This window comes from Larus michahellis, chromosome 3 (assembly GCF_964199755.1).
Source record: "Larus michahellis chromosome 3, bLarMic1.1, whole genome shotgun sequence".
Classification (NCBI taxonomy): Eukaryota; Metazoa; Chordata; class Aves; order Charadriiformes; family Laridae; genus Larus; species Larus michahellis.
In genome coordinates, this window is record NC_133898.1 from 81,102,806 (window position 1) to 81,124,186 (window position 21,381).

Sequence of the window (21,381 nt, forward strand, 5' to 3'; positions counted from 1 at the left end):
CCCAGGTCTCTTTCAGCTGAGCTGCTCTCCAGCAGGTCAGCCCCCAACCTGTCCTGGTGCATGGGGTTATTCCTCCCCAGGTGCAGCACCCCACACTTGCCCTTATTGAATTTCATAACAAGGGCAAGAGAGGAAGAACAAGATCGGAAAGCGAAGCGCACAGAGAGCAATTACCAGAGAGACCAGAGCCTGGACAGGGAAGAGGCCACTTCTTTTACAAAGACATTTCTGAGGGAAATGGGTTTTGTTGGTTGCATTTTCTAGAGTACTGAGTAAATGAAAGACAGAATTCACAGTGTATTCTTTCAGTTATTCTTGCCTAACACAGGCTGAAAAATCAATGCTGTTACAGCTGACAAAAGACACTATAGTCCGGGGAATCTTCAGGGTGTCACTGAAGATGCCCCTGGTTACACCATCACCTCGCTGCTGTTAAATGCGGTGCTGCTGGACAACGTGAGAAAAATACTGTGTGTATACAGTATGGCATAGTTCTATCTGTGTACCACAGGTTTTAGAAAGTTTTTATGGTCACATTTTAGACCTGATGCTATTCCCGCTGAATACAAAGCACTATTCCCACAAAGCTCCATGTGAGAAAGACTTGGCACTAGATATCAACGGCCTTAAAAATAAGTTCTTATTGATGAAGCAGAGACAAAGTTATGTGTACGCTTTCCTTCTGCCATCCTGTTTCCAGAGTTGAAACTCCACCGTAGTCTTTGTAGCTGAAGAAAAAAGCACCTCCTGTCACGTTGGTGTCATTTGAAATGAAGGATGCTCTGCACAGACTGAAGCGAGAGCAACAGCGAGTAGCAAATCTCCAAAAGCCACCTGAGGTTATTGGAAGACTATCTGAGACGGAGCCCATGGTGGAGCGTGGCATGCCAGGAACAAACCGCTGCAAAAGAGAGGAGGGAAAAGGGAGTAAGAGGGAGGGAAAAGAGAGGAAGGGAGCGTGAGTGCGAGGAAGCTTACCGGCCGTGCTGGCAAAAGGCAGCCTGTCAGCAGAGAGGATGTTTACAGTCTTGAAGTTTGGATTCCAAGAGCAAATGCCTGGCATGAGTCCGCACTCCGGCCCCTCAAAGCAGGGGAAGGCGGAGAACACAAACCCCTGGGACCGGCTCTCGGCATAGAAGAGAACTGGAGATTTCCTACTTGTGCTCCTGGCTGTAGATTTGTTGAGTTACAAACCGGTCAACGTGCAAAATGACCCAAAGCCAAGTGCAAATGCATGCTCTAAAATCACAGCACTTACAAGGAAAGCACTGGCAAATCTTTTTTTTTTTTTTTGCCAGTAAAAAAGGAAGTGAGAAATAGAGAAATATTCATTACATCAAAGTACATTAATTTCTTTATAGGGGTGCTTGTGATTGCTCCCTAATTAGAAGCTGAAAAGCACCCTATGCTTATGAAGAATGCATGCATATCCTTCCCAGAGTCATAGCACTTACATTGAAGATAGACATTTTTCGGAGGATTTACAGACTGATCCAATAATCAGCTCAAGTTAAATGGTTCCTTTGAGAAAATTCATTGGGTACCAAACACTTTGTACTACTGACAGTGTTTTAATGATATTTTTATTTTGTACTGGAAAACTTATCCTCTAACAAAAAATAAAGCCCTTTAGCTTCAGGGGATTCTGTGGAAAATGCAACGGTCTTTCAAAATGCCTCCCGCTGTGACGGGAACACAAGCCAGCCCGCGCTGGCCCGGCGCCGTTGCCTGTGCCCAAGTGTTGACATACAGCTGCGCAGAGACCCAGCGATGCTCAGCCCGAAACACATTCGAGCAGTTGAGAAGGACGGATGGGATCTGGGAACGTTTTCCATCTTCTGCAGGAGCGGACCGGCGGGACCACCTGCCTGTGCATGGGGGTGAAGAGCTGTCAGAGATTTCAGGTGGCGGCAGGAGCTTTTGATGAAGTTCAAGGGGGAAAAGAGACATTTTGCTTTTATGTCTTCTCAGGCTTTTTCTGAATAACCTTTTCTCTTATGAGGATGTAATGAAGTGTCCCTAGAAGGGTATTTCAGGACTGCACCCTCAGCACTCGCTGCAATTTCAGCCCATGACAACCTGTTGAGAGCACGGAAAGGGTGTTAACTGCCTTCATCAACTGCAGCCTCTATTTCTACAGGCACAGCTCACAGCCTCTGAGCCTCTGATGAGGAAAATAAAAAATTAAACAGAAGGAAAATATTAGGGGATAGATATAACCAGAGACATCTAGTTCCAAGTCTGCCCAAATCTTGCAGTCCAGAAACAACAATGAAGCAAACTAACACCTCAAGGAAGAATAAGCAGGAAACACACCCTTGAGTAGACTTCCCAGCTTCAATCTTCAACTACAGAGCTGTAAAGGCGAAGGGCAGTTTTGTGATTGCTTTCGAGCAGGAATCGTGGCCCTGTGCTCAGCCCCATGATACTCGAGATGTGCAGAAGGACTTCTAAAATCAGCAACAGCAAAGATATATAGAATGAAAGCAGTAAAAAAAAGATGTCTAAGTAAGTTGGATGTTGTAAGTAAAAAAATGTAAATGGCCCCTCTGGGAAACAACTAAACCAATGTAGTATTTGTGCTACCACAGTATACTCTGCAGCCAACATTTAATAAATGGGAGGATGGAGGAGATGAGTGGTGATGATTAAAACAGACCAGCAGATTCAGTGATCTGTTGGACACGTTCAATATTGAACATCCAAAAACGGGATACATGACGTCAGGTGGTGTTTATATTGGCAGGTAAGTGAAGATTCCCAGTTGTGACCAGTTACTTCTGACTGAAAAAAAGCAGGTATCCTTGTCTTCAGGCTGTGGACCCTTTCCTGTGCTTAGGGCAGGGTGATGCTCCCCCAGGCCGAGTGTGTGGCTTTTGCTCAGCAGGCTGCAGTGCCAACTAATTCTATCCAAACCCAGCCTTCGAAGGCAAAGCATTTAATGAGTGGGAAGTGGATGGGTCTGTGGACTCTCTAATGGTATAAATGTTACTGGAAAAGCCATTCCTTAACATAACATTTGTCAGAGATCCAAGCCAAGGCAGCAGATGGAGAATATGCTGGCAGCAGTCAGGGGAGAAGCAGAGGTAAGCTTTGCGAGTCTCAGAGGAGTCAGGGAGAGTTGGTCCCTGGATGAGGCTCCAGACATGGGTAGAGAAGTGACCACAACCCATCAGCAGTGGAGACGCAGACAAGTCCTGTTTTGGTCAAAGCCACTGATGACTGACAAGCTCTGTCTGCTGACCCCAAGCAGCTTGTTCTCTGCACTGGCTGGTGATGGATCAGAAGTCCCATGTACTCCTCACAACATGGAGTAGACCTGAAGTGACATATGCCCATATTTTAGCGAAGCATTGTACCAGAGGTGTGTCTGGCTGGAGTGGTTGAGCCAGAGGTTAAAGCCATAAAATCATTTTGTAAGGGACCCGTTGTCAACTATGATGTTATAGCTCTGGTCCCTTATCTCACAACTCTGCCAGGTTTTATAAAGGCTACCAAGGGACTTGTCTAATTTTAGTTTTTTAAATGCAGGTGTCTTGGCTAAGCCAGTTGTGTAGGTTCCTCCGAGGCGGCACAATGGGGAGCAATAAGCACCTGCAGAGGGGTAGCTCATCCTATCCTAAGACAGGTGAGCTGACTCACCTCTGGAAGCACTCCTCTCCGTTTACAGCCTACCTGGCTCTGATGCCACTGCCATCAGGTAAGATGGACTTTAATCAGGTGGTCCTACAGACCAACCTACATCTCCAGAGAGGTGCTCTATGGGTTTCATGCAACACCCAGCAAGATGGGCCTGCTAGGTCAAAATCTGATCACCTACACAGTGTGTCCAGTACACAGCCCCCTCTCCTACGACACCCCTTAAGCAGAGAGCAGAGTAGACGAGCCCGAGGCCTCGGTGGTAGCCCTGTGCTGCACCGCTTGGTTACAACAGCATGTCCCGAGGCCATTGCACAGGACCAGCTGGAGACACTTGTTAATGAGAACGCCGGTACACCGAGAATGACAAATGTGACCTTTGGAAATTCAAATTAGGCTTGGCACATGTATCTTCCAAATGACTGCTGTGACTCCCGTCAGGGTTCATGTGGATATGGGGTATGTCTCAACTGCAGGCTCGCTGCTTGTTTTACACGTGCTGCGACCCAGCCTCCTCCCCACCACGGCAGCACAAGCCCTTCGCTCCACATGTCTCTGTGCGTGTTGGACCCATGCTCACACGCTCAGCTGGGGCTCTGCGACACGGTGTGCTCCGGCTTTGTAATGCCAACCTACACACTTGCCTGACAACGTGAAAGCAAACGAGGTGCGTGTGCCCAGGCTCATGCACGGCTCTTCTGCAGTTCCTAGCAACTAAATTACGGCCTTCTCACCAATCTACTCTTCCCTGCACATCAGCTTCACTGTTCAAATACAACCCACTGAGGTCCAAGCCTCTGTTTTCACTCAGACAACTCTAGCTCTTCCCTTGTTTGCCTTTTTCCCTTTCCTTTTCCCCTTGCCTCACTGAGATGCATCCTAGTTCTGCTCCCTAGTGTTAAGTCCACCATAAGGGACTGCGGTTTACAGGGAGAGAAGGGAGAGCAAAAGGAAAAATACCTAAAAAGCTCACTTAGGCTGTGCTGTGGAAAGGTTAGGAGAGTTTTGGGGAAAAAGGATTCTCTACCAGAGGATAGGTCTAACTCCTCCTTAAAATCCTGCCTCCATTAGGAGAAGTTTCACTGAATTGTCCCTCTCTTGCTGAGCAGGGAGTTCATGATCCTACAAAACGTCTTTGTAATCTGGGGAGGAGGAAAACAAAACTTCTCAAAATAGAGTGCAGAGCCTTAAGCCCAGCATCAGGCTTCACAGCCAGGACTTGTGACCATCTGAGTCTATTATCCAGTAGTTTGATCAGGGAAAAAACTGGGAAGAGAGTGGCACAGAACATTTATCGTTATTACGGGAGAAGTCGTTACAGGATTTCTGAGCTGTGGAGAATGTTTGAACTTCAGTGGGATTTTGAGCACCAGCACTTCTGCAAAACCAGCTCAACACACACTGTTGATAACTACGTCTGGATGCCCGAATTTTGAAAGAAATGTTGGCAGCAGACACAAGCTAGTGCCACCTCTGCCAACCTGACACAGCATGAGCTCATGTCACCTGTCACCTTACTGGCGTGCGTTAGTGCTGGAGGGTGTGCGGGGGGGTGATGATTGAATTCCACTTTGCACAGGAAGTTCTGTGTCACAGAAAAAAAATGGCTCCTGATGCAGCGTTAAAGTAATGTGTTGCTTATCTTCGGAAGAATAAATAACACAGCCTGTAAGCGGCTTTTTCTTATATCTTAGAGACGCTTTAACCCTATTCAATCAAGATATCTGAGAAACAATAGCACATGCTTTAAGGAATGGATGCAGATAAATATTTTCTGGAAGCACTCAGATGAAAGTCACCAGAGGCTGATTTTAAGCATGTGAAGCTGCTTTTCAAACTGAGCTTTTACTCACACAAGTCAACGCGTACCACCCATCCTCCCATAGCCAACAAAAGGCATTCTAAGTATATTCCAGGATTAAGAGAGTGGGTATAATTAGGCAATAACATAATCAGCATTTGTTATCTTCCTTCTTTGAGAAACAATGGAACCCTCCCCCATGTAACCACAAGGGCTGTCATGTTTTCCGTGTGCGTGGGGTGCCCCCTGTGTGTCCCCTGTGTCCCCGGCCCGGGGGGGTTCTGGGGCAGAGCAGAGCCTGTGCTTGAGCTTAACCCTGCGGCACGGCTCATGCCGGTTCGAGCACGGGTGACAGCCACAGGGGATACGAGTCCCATCCCTCTGCATGTCCCAGCCCAGTGCTAATGCCGAGGAAGAGGCACCGGGAGGGAACAGAGGCATCAGAACCCCTACGGGACCCGAGCCAGGCTTGTCACTGCAAAAATCTCTCTCTCACTGGGCACGCCAGTGAACTTTGACACGTGCCAACACTATCTAATTCAAACGGGCTGGATCCACTTTCTTGTGAGTATGAGCAAAAAACCTGCCTCCCTCCCCCTTGGACAACTCCAGGCAGCAGGTTGCAGAGTGCTGTCATAGCAAGACTAGAGACAATCAGAGGGGACCACTTTAAACGCTCTCTTACTTTCTTAATCAGAGCGGCACTTGGCTTTCTCTAGAGGAAAAGATTTTTAAGTGATGTCTACAATTTGTTCAAGCACTAACATCCTGTACCCAAGCAAAGCACTTCTCAAGAATATGTTACCAAGACACAGAGAACCCAAGAGAGACAATACACACGTCTGTCGCCACCACAGGAGGCAGGGAATTGGGCAGGGCAGAGGATGGCACAGCCTGCATTGAAAAAGGAGGGCTATGGGTTGCCAAAGAAAGCATTAAGGTTTTTCAAGAAAAGGATAACATTTCCTTCAGGAAGTGAAACCTCCAAAAGGATATGGATATAGTGGGCCAACTGCAACTTGTGCCACAGCTCTGGCTAAAAGAAAGGATTCTGAACCACAGGTGGTGAAGAAAGGGGAAGGGAAATCAAACAAACTACCACAAAATCAGAGGAAAAAGAAGGGAGACAGAATAACAAAAGATAATCATTACCGAAAAAAAGAGTACCTGAGCTGTTAGGGAATAGAAAATAACAGTGCTCTCTCAAGGCCTAGTGTTTCTGAGAGGACTTGGAGGCTGTGATGGGCACGCTATAGCGTACGTGCTGCATGCTAAAAATGGGAAGACGATCACAAATGCATATTCTGCAGCTACTGTAATATCTAAAAACCACACCGGGCTTTACTGCCAGCAGCATAGCTACACCTAGAATGGGAAAATGCAAATGAACCATCAAGATGGGTCATTACATGCTGCTTGCCCGTCCTACCTTTATTACGCTCTCTCTTTATTCTTCACAGATTAATATATTCAAAAGAATGGAATTTATATATATTAAAACCCTGGGTCGGATGTGGCAAAAAGCATGAATTGCTCCTCCAGAAATATATAGTTATGTTGAACATTGTTTTTCGTGCCTTTTCACAGTACTCTCTCACTTGACTCTAATAGATTAGCAGCTGTACTAGTTTTCTTTGTAGCATACAGATTTAAGAACTCCAGTAGGGAACTGACACTTACCAATATTTGCAAGGGTTGCAATTTCAATGTATGATATTTTTTTTTCCATTAATAACATCTTGCATGTAACACATTGCACTAGATCCACATTACTTTTAAACCACCACCAAAAGTAACAACTTGAATTAGATTTTCTAACTATACAGAAGACAGAGGGAGGCATTTGGGAGCCAAGCACATTGTATTTTTTCCCTACCAGGCTCCAGGTGATCAATCTGATCCAATCTATGCAAGAAAATGGAACAATACTTTATACGTAACTTAACACTCATGCAACTATTGAAGTATGCACTGTATTTGTATGTGTAATTATTCAGGCGGCACCGATAGGGTGAAAATCCTACGGAGAAGGAAATGATCTCCCAAGTGAAATGGGTATTTCCTCTTACTGTAAAACATGAGTATTTGACAGGCCACCTTCTTTGGAGTTTATACAAGTGAAGGCTGGCCTGAGGCTGCGAAAGCCAGCAGAACCTCCCTGGGATCCTGTGCAAAAATCTCAAAAACTCAACACCAAAACAAAGAGCTGCCACAAATGTCATCACTGAAGTACGTACAGCGCTCTCACTTTCTCCTCTCTGGTAGCTGCAGCTGCGTGCACATCAAAAGGATCCTATTTCAGGGTCACATCTGAGTCTTTCTGGAAAGGAATGAGAGGGAGAGAACAAAAAGTCAGTGGGTTTTGCAGGTGGAAGCAAAACTCACAAGGACGGCAAACTACCAAAGAAAGTGTTGGGGAATGACTGCTCCGAAGAGAAGTATCAATCTGAAGAGGCTCATAGAACAGAGCTTAAGCTGTTGGACTGGCATCAAAGAACCACTGGCTCAGAAATGATGGAGACCTAACCTGATGTCCGTGCCTCCGTGAACCCACAAGAAACGGACCCAAAGTCGATATTCTCCAGATGTACATTTTAGCATTGTATTTCAGTGTAACCTTCAAACACGCTGAAACAAACTAAATATATTTTGGAGGAAAACCAACACATTTCTCATAAATGTTTTATTTGTCCATATAGCTTAATCATTAGCACTTACGAGTCAAAAAGAGCACCATGTTAGTCTTCAGAGCCAACACGGACCATTCTTTTTGTGTTTATACTTATTTTACACACTTTTTCCTCAGCTTCTGAAAGGGAAATACAGGCATTTATTCTGAACTTCTAGCACAATTGAGAACTGAAGCATATTATCACAAGGAAAGAATCAAATAGGTGGATACAGAGGCAGCATCTCTGGAGCTGAACTTGTTATATGGGTGATGAGAGTATTTTCTTTTTAAAGTAACCATTTACATACGTTAGGCAGTGGATCAATTCAGCCTGTTGAAAGGTTATCACTCAGGCAGTGCTAAGCTGGAGTCTTGGTTTGTGTGTTTTTTGTTTTTTTTTAAACAAACCTAGTAAACAGTTGACTTTAGCACCCTGAGGTATTCTTAGCAGCTGTTAAGAGTACACTGATGGTAGATCATAGAAGCTATCACCCGAATATTAATACCCAAGCACGTGAAGTAATGCACATGGCTTAAATCCCCATAAGCGGCTAGGAGAAACGAGCAGCAGTCACACACACTAAGATTCAAGGGGACACCACGACAGGACTGTCATGGCACACATTTACAGAGACACTGAAAAGCCTGGCGTTATACTACAGAGAATGGACCAAGATATCATTCATCTCTCAAAACTTTGTAAAAATGAAACCCTTTAATCCTCTTTTCCTGAGGACTCCGAATTGCTGAAGTGTGCACGTATTTTCTCTTAGAGCTGTGAAATTATTACAGTTTCATATTTTGCAACATTAGACCTTGAAAGAGAAAGCATCACCTTCTGCCTTATCCATGGTTACGTGGTACGCTTTCAAGAGCAACTTCTATGTATGACCAGTATCCATGAAAAACAAAAGGATTGTGACAGTCTAGAAAACAAGCTTTGAAATAGTTTAAGTGCAGCAAGAAAAGCATGCATTTGCCTTATTAGAATAAGGACTCCAGCTCTACATTTTTCCAAAGCAAGCATTTATTCCTTCAAATTATTTTTCATATTACACAAAAGAATTCAGTACACTTTTTTCCAGAGAAAAAAAAACATCAACAGTTGCAATGAAGTATTATCTAAAGTGACAATTCGTTCTTGCATCTCCTAAAATACATTCCTTTCTCTCAAAACAGGATTAATCAATTAAAAAAAAAAAAAAAAGAGATTGGTCACCAAAATTTTTTAGTAGCTTGAGGTACCATGTTCTCTCACTGTGTACAAGTCACTCCCTGAAACAACATACTTTTATCACAAGAAACTTCTGTCTTTTCCCTTTACCCACTGCATCTTTTCTCTCATTGAATTACTGATGAAAATGCAACTTACTGGATAAAATATGCAAACATATTCAGAATATGTTTGCAGCATGCAGACAAGAATCTGGGGTAGCTGCCCGCAAGCAATTTACTAGGAATACAAACATGTTCTCAACATCTAGCACATGAAGCTGGCTGACATTCCTAAAAGAGTTATTTAGTTATTCCAGAAAATCCCCAAATATGGTCTGTACAAGCTTACAGAATAATGTGATTTGTCAAGGATGCTGCTGACACTGTCAGTACATTTCAAGGCAAAGGGCTAGAAAGCAGTGTTGGGAATTTGGGAATTTTAGCTTGCAATAGCAAATAATAGGGGTTTCAATCCGCCCCCCCCCCCTTTTTTTTTTAATTTGAGAAATGTTTTAATAACAAGCCCAAATTAAACAACCTATTTTCAGATACCTGCTGCCTCTCCACTTCTTACCTAGCACTGGGCGTGATATTCTTGCCTAACCCATATACTGCTTCCTCTTGCATGACCACCCCAGCTGATCCAGTCCCCAACCCTCACTCACCCATACTGGTATCGTGGGAGGCTGTAGGCTTGAACCTGAAAGCATCTCGCAGGAGCACAAATACGGGGATGGAAAGAGCATGCTGCAAAAAGGGTAACGCCTGTCATACAGAAAAACGACAGGAGGGTTTTGTGCCCTCTAAGAATTTAAACTGAGTAAAGCGGAGCTCATTCCTTCATTTGCAGAGTCAGTCAGTAAGCAGTTCGCCTCAGATTCCTACTAGAAGCCCATGATAATTAGTCACAAGCCATTTTCACCCTGCATGTGGCACAGATTCTGTAACTACTAGCACCAGTGAGATTAGTTTTGACACAAATTAGGGTTACAAAGTTTGTTAGTCTAGAAGCAAATTTTTATTTTGAAATAAGCCACACATTTTCCACTTTTGTTTAAGAAAGCAGTAAATTACAAGCAGTCATTTTAGCACTCAGTTTGCTAAAAATGTCAAGAAATATCAGAAAACATTCTGTTGTAAAAAAGATTGTTTGCTGTCATGGAACAAAGAGGAAGAAAAGTATTATCTTCTGATTTGTATGTACAAATCACTTCAACTTTACTAGCAAACATAACAAAGTAAGAAATTAATAAAAAAAGCCTAAAGATGCAGTATTTTCTTTCCCATAAATTGCTACTTACTCTTCAGTGAATGTAGGTGCTCTGAATAATCACTTACGATACACTTTCTCTTTCAGCCGAAGAGCAGATATTAAATCACTTTTTTCCTGTAAAGCACTATACTGTAAATGTATAATAGTAAAGCATAATAAATAGAAATGTTAGATAATAAATTTATTACTGCAAAATACCAAACTAGTTTTCCTTTCTAAAATTATTTTTATGACCTATCAGTGCAGTAGACTTGTCAGGAAAATCCAGCTTGTGTTTACAGGTATCTGTTTCGAATGTACTCTCTGTACATGAGGAAGTCATCTTTTCCCAGTGGTTGCATGTTTCCTCTTCCAGCCTGAATGTGTGCATGAAAAATCTCTATTGATTTCCTATCGGCTCTTGGAGGCTGGACTTCGTAAATATTGTCTTGAGAAAAGGAGGAGATGGGTATTCTGGGAAAAAAACAAACAAACAACAAAACAATGAAACACAGAATATTTGGAATTTTAGGTAAAAATTTTCCACAGAGATAGGAGTATTTCTTTTCCTTCATATATATATATATATATATCAGTCAATGAAAGGGAAACTTCCCACTAGATAATTCATTTACCTAGATTTTTATCACTACTGCAGACCTGATAAGACCCAGCTTTCCAAGTAGGGTAATTAGGTAAGTTGTCACTAATCACATTACAGAATACTTTCTCACTTCCCTCCAGACTCTGTCCTCATTTCTTCATCCTCCCTCACATCTGCTACCGTCAGTAAGTACCCAAGCTGAAAAAGATCTGTGCCACGCATTATAGCCAGTAACAGGAAAACTTTGAGCTATCCACTTAGTGGTAATTATGACAAGCAAGTTACCATACTCTGAAACAACATATAGAAAGGACTTATCAGATAAGAATTTTCTATCTGATTACCAGGAAACAGCCAACTTATTACCAGCAAAGAGCACTCTGTACACTGGTACAGCTCATATTTTATGAAAGTGTTTTTTTAAATAGCTGTGTACCATAAATGCTGTCTTTGTATCCTAACATTTAAATGTACTCATCTTATGAGAAAAAGATGTAGTTTGGAAGTTTACGAGAACCTGAGAATGTCAGACCTTTGCTAAGCACTATTGTAAATCACACTCCCTCATAAAGTAGAAACTGGCCTTTTAACTGCAACTCGTGAAAACTGCGTAGCCAACAGGTCAAGTAAAGCGATTGTTTCCCTCTGTTCAGGGCTTGAGCTACCACATGTGGAGAACTGTGCCCACTCTTGGGCTCTTCAGTACAAGACAGACAAGGAAGTACTTGGATGAATCCAGCAAGGGTCACCAAGATTATTAGAGAGCTGGAACACATGGCATAAGAAGAGAGGCTGCAAGTGTTGGGTTTGTCCAGCCCAGAGAAGAGAAGCTAAGGGGGACCTTATTGCTTTCAACAGCTACCTAACGAGAGGGTATGGATAGTGAAAAGCCAGACTCTTCCTGGAGTGCGTGATTAAAAGACAAATTTCAAAAATGGAATACATATTGCAACATGGGACATTCTGATTAGATACAAGGGAACTTTTTTGCACCATGAGGGTGGTTTACCACTGGAACGGGTTGCTCAGAGAGGCTGTGGAACCTCCCTCCTTAAGGATAATCAAAATGCAAGGGTATGTGGCCATGACCAGCCTCATCTAATTTGGTCCTCCTCTGAGCAGGGGGCTGGATCAGATGACCGCCACGGTCCTTTCCAATTTATAATATTCTGCAGTTCTAAGCCAAACACTTCAGTAGTAATGTCTTCTCCACAAACAATTGCAAGATAGCAACACAACTATTTATACACAATACATAATAAATTAATAAACACTAGAAGTATCGTGTAGTAAATCACTTCAATTTTAAAGCACTTTAGCTATTGTGAAAGCTGTATTCAGAAATACACTATGTACATTTCCCAGCAGTATTTTAGTAATTTATTTATAAAATACTCCCAGAGCGGAACAGTATAGATGTTTAACCTGTGTAATAGCAGATCATTTTGGATTCCACAACAGAATATTCAATGACTAACACATTGCCATCTGAAGGTAACTTATGCATTAACTTCTCCTTTTGTCGATACAGTTTGATTTAGAGGAAATCAAAGTTTGAAATGAACTCCAAGGAAAAACGATCTGACAGAGCTATGATTATCTAGACCAGTGGATGCAATGCACCTATAAATGCTAAACAGGAAAAATAAATTCCTTCTCAATTACAAAAAAAAAAAAAAAAGAAAAGACATCCATGTTTCAAAGAACTCTCTAAATCATCAGTGTCATACATTTTTAGTTCCTATTTCAGCTGGAAAAGCTAATTTCCTTTCTAGCTAGCTACTAAAATACTGCTGCTTTACAAATACTTCATATAAACAAAGCTGCCCAAGTATTCAGTACAACACAAAGATCTGAATTCTAGAGACTCACTTTCCTACCACTACGTACACTGAACGCTTCTCTAAATCAGATCTTTCTTTCCAGGTTGAACCAAAATTTCATGGGGCCAATGAGCCTGTCTCATGGAGTAGCTACCAGCAATTTTTAAGGACAGATTATTAAAATAGAACAGGTACTTTGCAATCCCTTCTCCAGTATACCCTCCTGTATTTGAGCAACCAGGATTTATGATCTACCTTGGGCAAAATTTGAAACCAGACTACTGTTGCATGAAAAGTCATTTCCACAGGTTTTCACTGTTTCTTCTAGGATTTGACACTCACAGAATCCTGTGGGAATAAATTCCGTTACTTGTGTCTGATGTGACATTCCTGTCATTTGTTATCACGAGCCTGGTTGCTTGTAATTCTTACATTGGGAGAAATGTAAGAATTGCCTCCTCCTCATCATTATCATACAACCAAGCGTATTTCATCTCTCTTCATACACTAGTTTTTTTTTGATAAGCCTTGTCACCTTCCTATTTATGCAGAGTTCCAAGGTCTTCTCCGTCCTCCTCGATAATGCAGTGAGGACCAAAACTGCATTTAATACCTGGGATATTTTTTTTAACTAGCTTTTCATTTGCCATCTACTGTTTTAGCTACCGAAGACAAATTTTCTAAATACTTTACATAATAGCATCTTGGAAGAGTAGCCAGCATCAGTGGCTAAAAACCAGTCAGAACGCTATTGTTAAATATTGTATGAGCATATGCACATATTTTTGTGCTCAAAAATTCTCAGGTAAGAAATTACAGCAGCAACTTACTGTCAAAGCTCACTATTTCCAAAAGCAATCATCGACCAGCCCAAATGCAATGAAGATTTCATAGACAGATACTAGCATCATTGCCATATTCCACAGAAGCCACAGTTATGACTCACTATCTGGGTGCTCTTCAAGAGATGAGAAGTTATTTTTGTGTGTATAAACTCCTCTTTTAAAGGGAAAAAACAAGGAACGATGCCTTTGAAGAACTGGAACACTCAAACGATGTCAGAGCCCTTCTATAAATGAAACGCAGTAATAATCTTTTAGTTGCATTATGAGCATAAACTAATGTTTGTCACTGTTTGTAAATCAGGATCTCTATTAAAACTGCCAAAAAAACTTGCGCCCTTATTTTGTAGCCTTTTATTTTATTAAAATACGATAGATTTTGGATGTTTCATTACGTGATGGTTTGTCAGTTTCATAAAATGACTGCAACGTGTTATGTAATATAGTACGCCTAATATTCCACTATAGCTGGAATATTGTATAAAAAGATTTCCATCTTAAAGTCATATTTTTCCATTTTACACAACAATAAATTCAGTTGATTATACTTTGACTGCAATGACAGAATTACTTACAGAGGTATACTATTGAATTTGAGACAACAAAATCACTGGTCACCCACAGAGTTTGGCTGCATCCTTAAAACCAAGTTACATTTTACGAGGCTGTAGACAGAATTTGCTAGGTTATGTCATAGAAACATTCGACCGTTCTAGAATTAGAGAAAAAAGTAAAGCTAAAGAGTTTGCAAAAAAGTGAAGCCTTACCGCATAGAATACATTTTTAATTTTCCTTATTTTAGATTGTATGACAATTCCTGTTTAGGCTTCTTAGTCATAGAATTCTGTGGCACTACACTGGAAAGTAAACAAATACTAAAAAATGTGAGCAAGTTACCTGCCTGTATAATTAGGATAAAATTTCTAAAATGCTTACCATTTTTATGCTTTTCTTAAACAAAACAAAACTCTTATTTCTAAAGAGTTGAAACCCTTCTGAAGAGTCCAACCTCTGCTATTATGCTCTCACCAAATCAGTGTTTTATTTTACTTTTTGTTGGTAAACTGTATGACTAATACTATGGAAATTCTACCATATTTAACCTTTTCTTTCTATTTTTTTTTTCCCAACAGAGAGTTTCTTCTCATTATAACTATCATACTCTTCTCATTTATTATAAAACATTAAGCTGGGTGTTTGCAGAACTGGTACTGAACCTTAGACTATCTAAATTTATATCAAGATGCTTTAACAGTAGATTGCTTTTCAAAGCACCCACAGCTTCTGCAGATACTTATTTATTGAGTTTTAAGCACTCAAGCTGGGACTCTAGCAATGGCATTCGACACTAGCACACTGTATTAATTTACCAATGTCACTAACAGCAAAAGACGTCACTTATTCAAATGTAGCTGGCCTGTCTAGTCCACTAGCAAGTGAACAAATAAGTAAAAAAAAAAAAAGAAAAGAAAAGCCATAGCACTAATTTGATGCCTTCTCTATTTATTGATTTGTTTCTAAAGACATGACATTTCTGAAGCACTAATGAGTCAAAAGTAATTTCCGTAGGCACAACGGAAACCGGACAGCAAAGCGTATTTAATTTTGAGCGTTTAGTAACTAAATCTCAATTTTCCACCTACTTGCTTCAACATGATAAAAATATATTGAAAGAACCGCATGTTCGCGCATGCCAGTTTTGATTAATAACCCTGTATTAAGATGTAACTATTTGTAAAGTGCTTGTATTATCCAGTCATTTAATTAAAGTAATTTCTCTAACGCTATTCATGTAAAAATCTAATCCTCTTAATAAGTTTAGTATCTTACAATACAGTCATGAAGGAGAGCCCATTATTTATGACTTAGCTATCAGATCTCCCTAGAGACCTGTAGCTCTAGGGCTTTACAGGGAAAATTACATAGATAGGAACATAAAGACTATGTCATGAAAGACAGCACCCTTGACATGCAAAGTAGAGTTATTTTCATCCCACTTGTGAACAGGCTTCACGGTGTTATGGTTTCACCAAGAGTACCATTCCCTCTGCAGAAAAAGAGGACACAGCTAAAATCTTCAGTTACAACAAAGATGTTCCACACTTTGAAGGAAAAGTGTGTGGTGATCCGCTTAGCTCTCAGAAATAATAGCAGTCACTAGAAAGCCACCACATTTGTTTCAACACTGATTAGCTCTCCTCAAGTGTCTAAAGTATATCTAAAGGAGACAAAGTGTACTCTGGTGCCTCCTTTCAATCCTAAGCAAATATATCTGACCTACAAAACCATGGCAAGTCCAGAGTTTTTGTTTGGGTCGTCCATCCCCACTAAATGATACCCCTTTAAATTACTTGCTGTGCTCTTGAAAGAGCCTTCAGCAGAATTTTCCTTCTGTATCTTACAGAGGCGACGAGCAGCAAAACCTGGACTGTATCCAGGTCCCACAACAATCACCTGAAACTCCACCAGCATGTACAGTTTCAAAGGTCAAAGAAAGAAGAGACTCGCTTTACACAAGTATACATCTAAATGAGCATTTTACAATCCAAATTAGAAGCCGCTTCTCTACAGTGCGGACAGAGGGAATATGAGTGAAGGTCAGAACATCTGATACAGAAAGGTGATCTCCGAGGAAAGATAAATCTTAAGTAGGGATAATTTACGCTGACCACAAACTAATTCAAAATTTAAAGATTGAACACAGAAAGGAACCTAGGGGTAGTACAGGACAAAACAAAACAAGTACCAAAAGAGCTCTCACACACACACACACACAAAAGAGGAATATTGTGTTTCTTTTTGGAAAGGAAAAGCTTAGACTTACTTTTTCAAACAGGATTATTTGAGGAAGACAGTTGTGTTAAATGGATGAACAGAAATTTATCACTTTACACAGAAGACAATGGGACAGGCTGAAGAAGGGTCCTGAGAATTTTCATTAACAAGTCTAAAAGTGGATGAGCTAAGGTTGCATATAGTTTAGTACTTCCTGGTTTTTGCTAGAGACTGCTAATACTACAAAATCCCAAATTCAACAAAACCATAATATATAATGTAGAAATAGCTAGATTTCCTGTCATATTTCACAGGAATTCGTTACAGTCACATTTTTAGAGGATATGACTTCAATGCTGCTGACATTAGGATCAAAATGAGACTTCACAGGCAAAAGTGAGAAACACCAGCTCACTAACCCCAAAATAAAATTAAAAAAAAAAAAAAAACAAGTTTCAAGCCACCGAACTTCTGAAGCATTTTAACAGTGATCACTGTAGTAAAGGATGCAATAGCTCTTTATTTAAAATTTGGAAAAAGGCAAATTTAATAACAGAACATATTTCAACATATTAAAAAACAGGATCTAAGACCAGTTATAAAACTCAAAATGTGGTTTTTTTTCTAGTCTTGTGAGACTATTGCATTATCTTTTTAATACATGACACACAGAAATGCTAAACCAGGCGGACAGCAGATATAGACAAATTAAATTTTTATGTATGTTGCAGTGACAAGAAGGTCCCCATCAAGTCAGAATTGTACTGAACTATTGTTTTATAGCTCAAAGTGTTTTTTCAGGTGAAAAAAAAGGCCTTTTTTTAAAAAAGGGTTTTCAGAGACAATGGCTAAATTTCATCACAACAGACATTTCATTGTGAAGGTATGCATGCCACTATTACAGGCTTTTTTTTTTTTTTTTACATCAATGGATGGCATGAAACTTGACATGTAAACTTTTGTTCAGGATTCAGTGTAGATAGGGAGGAAATGTGGAGGATGCAGAGGTCAAGTGTGAACATTTATGTAGTTAAAAATGCATTTATGGTTTTTAATTTCAAACAGACATAAATAAATGAAAATTATGATCTAAATCAGTATGAGGCGGATGAATGCTAACAGTTTTGTAATATGGAGTATCTCAGTTGACAACTCTACCAAAAAATGCTAGGCACATAAGCTTTTTAATCTGAAAAGCTCAGAGCTCAATATTGACAGACCAGATGAATGGGAAAAAGATAATTTTTCTACATACACATGGAGCTGAAGCACAAGGAGTTCAAACCATTTTCCCAAGATCCCTGGAAAAAGTGCATGCTCTGCTCCCCAATCTGTCAAAAGGGTGCTATGCAAGATGACTGAGCCAATCTAACAAGTTGCCACCAACCACATAAGAAAGTGCTGCTGAGTTTGACCCTATGGATCTGCCTCTCTAGTGCTGGCCCCGGTGACAACCGGGACTTTCACTGGTCTAAATAATCTCATTAATCTAACAGGAAACTATTTGCTTTTTTTTGCTGAATTAGTTTTCTGCAGAGTGATAAACTGAACTGATTTATGGAGCAGTGTAACAAGTAGCAAAGCTTGCACAAATAACTGAAAAAGTACAAGATAAAGAAGGAAGGAAAGAGCAGGACCTCCCCCTTTTGGTGGCAATGAGCTGTTCAGAATTGGCTCAGCTCTTTTGTTAATTCTTCCATCAAATCCAGTCATGCTGTTACTATAATACCAAACCATTCCACCTGTCAAACTTCAGTAGAGCATTTTATAAACCATCACAACATGGACTTATTTCCTTCAGTCCCCAGCCAGCTCTCTTCTGGAGAGCTCTACAACTCTGATCACACTATTGCTTTTCCCCAGACCCTTCCCAGAAGTATTCTTTTTGAGATGTGTGACTAAAAATGAACAGAGCATTCAAGCCCAAAATGACAAAATGATTCCTTTCACGTGGTGTTGATTCCTGATACTCTTTTGTCTTTTCTAGACAACATGAAGTACCAATTACTTTCAGGGAAAATGCACACAATGACTTTAAAACCACTTCCCCAGAATATAAAATGAAGATACTCTCAATAACAGTCAGCTTAGTCGCTACTACTATTTAGAGATTTTGCATGTGTTTAATGTAAAAAATAAATATACTTAACACTCTAAACATACTTTATTCATTTACTTCTGCCTTTCAACATAATGAACCCCCCCAAGAACTCTTCTGATGTGAATACACAGTAAGATGACAAGTTCAACACTAACCTTTACTTTAGTATGGTTATAAATAAGTGATAATGCCATGTTTACAAATATAAAGCAATTGTTTATCTAATCCTCCAAGAAATAGGCCTTATACTAACAGCCATATGGAAGTATTGAATAAACAAGAGAATTGCTCTAAACTGAGGTAACAGCTTTCAAAAGTAACTAGGGTTGTAAAACACTTCATTAAAATTTGAAAATGTACTGTTCTATTTTTACTTTTACATTTTAAAGTGGTGTTATAGATTAAAAATACTTCAGCAGAGCATTTAATTAACATAAATGGAAAACACAGGGTGCTTCACCTCACTGAAATTCGCTTCATTACTTTTATTTTGGTGAGAAAATAACGTATATAATGTGCATGTACACGGAAAAAAACCAGTAAAAGCAGCACACATCCTACTTGTACATAGATGATAACTTGTAGATTGCTAGTTGCCACTCAATTTTGATCACTACTTGGATGATCAGCAGAGTCTGGGTAGTCTTGATTTTTAAAAAAATAAAAATAAAGATTACATATTTAACACCAAGGGAACTTTTGAAAACATAGACTATATGACTTATCTCTTAAGACGGGGCATGTTTTTTAAATATTTAAAGAGAAGATAGCCCTGGACCATGCTGCAGGTATCACTCACTAATTTGTTCTCCTGCTTGAGCATCATCAGTGCCCCGCAAAATCGAACTGGAGAGTAGCACCACTGTATGAATTAAAGTTGTTTCACAAGCACTGTCGCTATATTGCATAGGCCACAACGGGCACAGGCACAGCACTCATCAAGAAGTGGTGCAGTGAATCAGAACACTCAATTCCCTGTTTGGGAGGCAATCACATTTCTCATAGTCCTAGATGCAAGAAGTACATTCGGAAAGTGATTCAGAGTGTATTTTTCCACAGTATTATTTATACCACACCACAATGAGTACTAGGGAACTAGGAACAGGTGCACTGCATCAGCCAACAGGAATTATACTACAGTACTCAAAGTCTTTCTTCACATACACAATAACAGATCGTACTAAAAGTAGTTAAGCTCTGTCTAGCTCCATTTAGCTCTAACTAAAATTCTACCTTTTTTTCGTTCACAGAATTTCTATGAACAAAGAGAGGAACTTCAATATCCTTCCACATTCTTCACTCCTCTTCAGTATTATTTCACTGCATCACTGTAGTCCCTGTTCAAGCATCCATTTTTTGCTTCTAAGCTATACTTACAGTTTCTAAATTTAGGCCAGAAGCTTCTCTTCAGTATTTCTACAACGTATATTTGGGTTCATAAATATCACTGAAGTGACATTGTAAAAATAGGAAATATTTCTTTTCATATTGGCTTTATGTACTTGACAAAAAAGGCCACAAGGTTTAAGGTTGTGAGGTGTTTTGTTTTGGGTTTGTTTTGGTTTTTTTTTTTTAAGATCAAAAAAGTATATATAAAAAAAAAGATTTTCTTGAAAAGTGTGGAAATAACAGCAACTAATCTAAGCCTAAATTATATCTCACTGCTGATGAGAAACCAAAGTTTTAGATTGAGTACTTCACTTTACTATGAAAAGGACTGGGGTTTAATTGCATTTGTATCTAGAAGGAACTACTGGAGAATCAAATTTGCCAGATTGTTTTCAATTTAAAATGCACCTAACATCAAATTAATACAAGTTACCATAAATTTTCAATTTCTTCAAGTGCCCCTTGAGAAACAAGGAAATACACAGTCCAACAAGTGCAAGATGTGCCTCAGCTGCTCTTACTGAAAACTCTCTCAACCTAATCTTGAGTATTGTATGTTCATGCTATTTTATCTCTAAAAAGTTAGTATATTCTCCAAGGAAATTCCTGATTCAGAGCAGCATTTCAAACTCAGTAAGAGAACGCTTCTTTGTTTCAACATCGAACAACATGCCTTTAAAGAATGGCTACATTTATGAGTTTTCTTGAAAGAATAATCTGTCATCGTCCAAACAGTTTCTAAACATTTTTTAAAAGTTGCAGAACAAAAGCTGAAGAAAATTTTTAAGCTGTATAAAGATATATCTTCAGAAAAAAAGTTACTGACTATAAGATACCGTTTCCTCTCAGATCTGCACAAAAGAGCACATTTGGTAGAACTGGTAGGGAAAGATGATCTACGTGACTTCAAAAGGAAGAGTGACAGGAGGCACAGATTTGTGTGCTCTATGACTTTTACACTTGTGCTATTCAAAAAACACATGGAAATTACACTTGGGAAAGGAGAAAAATGAACATCTGACTACCCAAAACCCATTGGAATTATGTGTATAGTCTCTCTTTAATGTGTTAATTTTACAGCAGCGTAGCATGGGGAATAATTTACTCTACTTTAAGGGGGCAAGAAACGAACTATTATCTCCTATACTATCAAACATGCTGGGAGATTTTGCAATTACAAAAAAGGAATCGCCTTTGTTCATAGCAAAAATATTCCTATTATTATAAAATAATTTCTTAATAACCATTTCCCTTCAAAACATTCAGGGT

General features: G+C 39.9%; 1 protein-coding gene and 1 long non-coding RNA gene across 2 annotated transcripts in view; both read right to left on the minus strand.

The window, feature by feature from the left end:
• Positions 1-1,800: 1,800 nt before the first annotated feature.
• Positions 1,801-8,251, minus strand: LOC141741088 (uncharacterized). The gene is made up of 3 exons (XR_012586260.1): positions 8,159-8,251; positions 7,678-7,760; positions 1,801-1,868 (listed from the first exon to the last, which is right to left on the minus strand). It is a non-coding gene; the product is annotated as an uncharacterized LOC141741088 (long non-coding RNA).
• An 864-nt stretch (positions 8,252-9,115) lies between these two features.
• Positions 9,116-21,381, minus strand: part of FIG4 (FIG4 phosphoinositide 5-phosphatase) — a 72,859-nt gene continuing 60,593 nt past the window's right edge. Inside the window, exon 23 of the mRNA XM_074580967.1 lies at positions 9,116-11,052. Coding sequence (XP_074437068.1) covers positions 10,875-11,052 — 178 coding nt within the window. The 3' untranslated portion in view covers positions 9,116-10,874. The remainder of the gene's footprint in view (positions 11,053-21,381) is intronic.